The 4,036-nt window shown below is 45.3% G+C and overlaps 1 protein-coding gene across 1 annotated transcript; it reads right to left on the reverse strand.

Moving 5' to 3' along the window:
• Positions 1-934: 934 nt before the first annotated feature.
• LOC102436868 (zinc finger protein OZF-like) lies at positions 935-3,813 on the reverse strand. Its single transcript, XM_014450571.2, has 2 exons — positions 3,693-3,813; positions 935-2,418 (listed from the first exon to the last, which is right to left on the reverse strand). The coding sequence occupies exons 1-2, from the start codon at positions 3,811-3,813 to the stop codon at positions 935-937; spliced, it is 1,605 nt and encodes a 534-aa protein (XP_014306057.1).
• Positions 3,814-4,036: the final 223 nt, after the last annotated feature.

Here is a 4,036-nt window from a genome sequence, read left to right on the forward strand (position 1 = left end):
CTTGACAGTATGTAATACACACTGTGAACGGAGAATATAATTCACATTGTTCACAGAAGCACAACAAAACCCTCTCACCCCCATCTTCAGGATGACCTCAGACCGCAATCACAGGAGGCACCAGGCTGCAGATGAGAACCACCAAGTCATGCCGGCTTTCTTTCCAGGTCTTGGGCAGCACTGCATTACAAGTGAATACGGGACACAGTGATTTTATGACTCCACGCTTTGCCTTCGGAAACACAGCAGGTTGGGGATTCCCACAATGTCTGTTCGCCTGGACATGCGGACAGATCCCAAGTGTGCTTTCAAATCAATCCAGGCAATGCATAGGACCAACGAAATGAAAGGTACTAGTACATGAATAAAAGCACCTGGACAAAAAGATCATAAACCTGAGAGGTGTTAGAAAATTTCATGGGTTTGCAGGTTGGTGAATTGGAACCTGAAACAATTCATCACAGCATAAGGTGAGAGCCACGATGTCCCTGAGAGAGGTAGCTCCTCTTAGATGACGATGGGTGTGCTGGATGAACCCTCAATCAACTCCATTTCCTAGTCAGAAACGCATGAAGATCCTGCCACGAGCTTGGAGGAATCACAGTTTGCTCAGGCAGAGGTGAGAACACAGAATTCCTTTTCCCTGACCACGCAGGGGCTTTGACTGAGGCTCCCTGTTCAGGTGAGCCAGGTGGTGGAGGTGAAATCGCCTCAGCCAGGAATATTCCCACGGATTTCAATCGGGTAGTAGACCCGAGCAGCTTAGCAAGCGCCATTCAGTTATTCAAAGCATCACTTATACTTGAAATTTCATGAGGAATCTAGGGGAGTGCATGTTGTGATAAAAGGGGTTTATGTTCCGTTAAATGTGTTTTAAAGAGACCTCTTCAGTGTTGTTATTATCAATGAGAAAAAGAAAGTATTCGGTGCACATTTAAAGCTTTTCTCTATTGTGAACAATCAGGTGTGTAAAAAGGTGAGTTTTTTGGCTAAAAGATTTCCCACATTCACTACACTCATGAGGCCTTTCTCCTGTGTGAACTCTCTTGTGCTTAAAAAGGTTACTATAGCATCTAAAAGATTTCCCACATTCACTGCATTCATAAGGTTTTTCTCCAGTGTGAATTCTCTGGTGTTCAGTGAGGGCACCCCTTCGTCTGAAGGACATCGCACATTCACTACACTCATAAGGTTTTTCTCCAGTGTGAACTCTCTGGTGCTTAGTAAGGATACTCCTTTGTCTGAAGGACTTCCCACATTCACTACACTCATAAGGTTTTTCTACAGTGTGAACTTTCTGGTGCTTAGTAAGGTTACACCTTTGTCTGAAGGACTTCCCACATTCACTACACTCATAAGGTTTTTCTCCAGTGTGAATTCTCCTGTGCTTAAAAAGGTGACCACGGCGTCTAAAAGATTTCCCACATTCACTGCACTCATAAGGTTTTTCTCCAGTGTGAACTCTCTGGTGTTCAGTGAGGTTGTACCTATGACTGAAAGCCTTGCCACAATCAGTACACTCATATGGCTTTTCCCCAGTGTGAACTCTTTGGTGCTGATTAAGAACAGAGATATACCTGAATGACTTCCCACAATCACTACACACATAGGGCTTTTCTCCAGTGTGAAGTCTGTGGTGTTGATTGAGGTTAGTCTTACATCCGAAGGCCTTCCCACAGTCAGTACACACATAGGGCTTTTCTCCAGTGTGAAGTCTGTGGTGTTGATTGAGGTTACTCTTATATCTGAAGGCCTTCCCACAGTCACTACACTCATATGGCTTTTCTCCAGTGTTAACTTTCCTATGTCGAATGATGCTAGAGACTCCTCTAAAAATTTTTCCAGATTTGTTACATTCATAATTCACTTCTCCCTTGCAGACGCTCTGTTGAACAACTTTCTGGTTGTGGCTGGCAGCATTATCACATTGACCCCACGGGTTATGACCTTTTCCACGGAGAAGTTTCTGGGAAATCTCACTGTCGCTATGTGGCTCCTCAGTGTCGAGAGGGGCCTGGTGCTGGAGAAGCTCTGAGATGGCTGGCAGGTCTTCCCCAACCTCCCTCCTGGATGAAGGCAGCCCTGATAAGTAGAAGCTGCACCTGGTCACAAACGAGGCCCTGTCCACAGCTTCTTTCCAGGGCTTCTCTCCACTGGCTTCCCTCTGTTGCTGGCGAGGGTTTGCACTGAAACAGAAGTCTCTCACACGTGAGTCATTGAAGAAGGCTTTCTGCTCAAGGTACGCTGCCTGTGACTCAGTCAGATGCAGAATGTCTTTGAACACAGAGAAACACCTCTTACACAGATGGGTCCTCTGCGTTGCTGGCTCTGTCTTAGACGCCCTGACCTGTGACTCTCCTTGTACAGATACACTTTGCTCAGAACAGGTCTCCTCATCATCCGTTTTATGACAACAACCTGAAAACAGAGAAATGAGGAGGAATTGGATGTTGACTACAGTGATGAGGGAAGTTCCATTACAAAAATAGGTTGCACATCATACATGCGTTCCATGCAATTGTCTGAAAATAAGAGATGTGCTGGCAGGATTGGTAAAAGGCTCCTGTGAAGTTCTGGAACTCTGAATATCACAAAACAAGGAAAGCCTCACCAGAAATATGACACAAAGATGGCAAGCACCACATGGAATCAAAGCATGATCATCAGCTCCTTCTTCTGTTAACAGTGTTCAGCAGGGCTTGTCTGCTGGTCACATGGGCAAGCTGTGCAGAAGGTTGCTTATGTCTTATTCCAAGTAAACTCAAGAGCAGAGGTTCTAGGACTACTTAAGCATGTATGTGCACCTCATAACACATGTGCAGGTCCATGTAGGAGAATACTGCACAGGGAACAGTGCCCAGGGACATGTGATACAAAAAGGTGACAAAGGTGAAGGTAGCCAAAAGCCATGAAGTTACATATGAAATTATCAGCCATCAAAATGTCAATAATGGTAAAGAAAATGTAGAAATAAGGTGTGGACAAACGCATCTGCACCTAAATATGATCAAACACAATCGGGTTCCTGGTGTGATCTGAAAGAAGCCCTCATGTGATACCTTCCCCCAGTTTCCACTCAGTAGATCAGGCCTCATCAGAGACCATCTTCCCAGTTCACCCTGAGAGAGAACACAGGGTTCTCCATGCACCTTCTACTCTATAAATACATACAAGATATATACTCAGAGAATGAATGAAATACATGGGAGGTGAGCAGCCAGTACTAACCCAGAGCAATTCGGAATGCAATAGTATTCAGGGAAGGAAATATTACAAACAACAATTGAGGTAGGATGTTACAAGTACAGCTACAGTTCCTGTAAGTAAAGACCATAACCCGGTACAGGCGTCACAAAGAGCCTTACCTGGATGAATGGTGCAGAAGTGGAAGCCATAAGGACATAGTCACCTTCCAGGAAGAGAAAGTTCAAAGTAGGTCCCATTAAGCTCATTGCAAGACTCCTGACTGCAAGACACTTCTTGCATTTTCTGAGGCATTGGGTGTAAGGGATGCTTGGGGAGTCCAGAGCTCAGGACTCCCCACACAGCTCACCCCTGGCAGCCACAGCCCATTTTAAAGAAACGTGGGCGTAATAAGTAGAGCCCATGGTGTGGCTGTGAGAGCTACGTTTGGAGAAAAAAGGAAGGGTAGACATCACCTCAGGACACTGGGACAAACGTGAAGGTCTTACCTGTAGATGAGACAAGTGCAAACACTTCCAGCATCACATTGCAGTAGAGAAGTCTCTGAGCCTCATCAAGGAGCCCCCACTCCTCCTCAGAGAAGACAATGGCCACGTCCTCAAAGTTCATATTCTGTCCTAAGGGGGACAGTTCAAGCTATGATTAGCTTCTCTCTTAGGATTTCAATTTCTTCATACTTCCCACCCTGCACATCCATTTGCTCCCTCTACAATTCATCTGTCAAGACACCAGACCTTGGGCCCATTAAATCACTCTCTCCTTATATTCCTACTGATACTGCGTCTTCCCACAAAAATAGAAGCAGTTGAGCAGATAGAAGATACCTGAGCTC

The sequence above is a fragment of the Myotis lucifugus genome, unplaced genomic scaffold (genome assembly GCF_000147115.1).
Source record: "Myotis lucifugus unplaced genomic scaffold, Myoluc2.0 scaffold_2718, whole genome shotgun sequence".
NCBI lineage: Eukaryota > Metazoa > Chordata > Mammalia > Chiroptera > Vespertilionidae > Myotis > Myotis lucifugus.

Bases quoted from the DNA above. Each gene is read 5' to 3' on its own strand.
- LOC102436868 (XM_014450571.2), bottom strand. From the start codon at position 3,813: ATGAACTTTGAGGACGTGGCCATTGTCTTCTCTGAGGAGGAGTGGGGG. The intron at 2,419-3,692 runs GTAAGACCTTCA...CTCTGTTTTCAG, and splicing joins TGCACTTGTCTCATCTACAG to GTTGTTGTCATAAAACGGAT.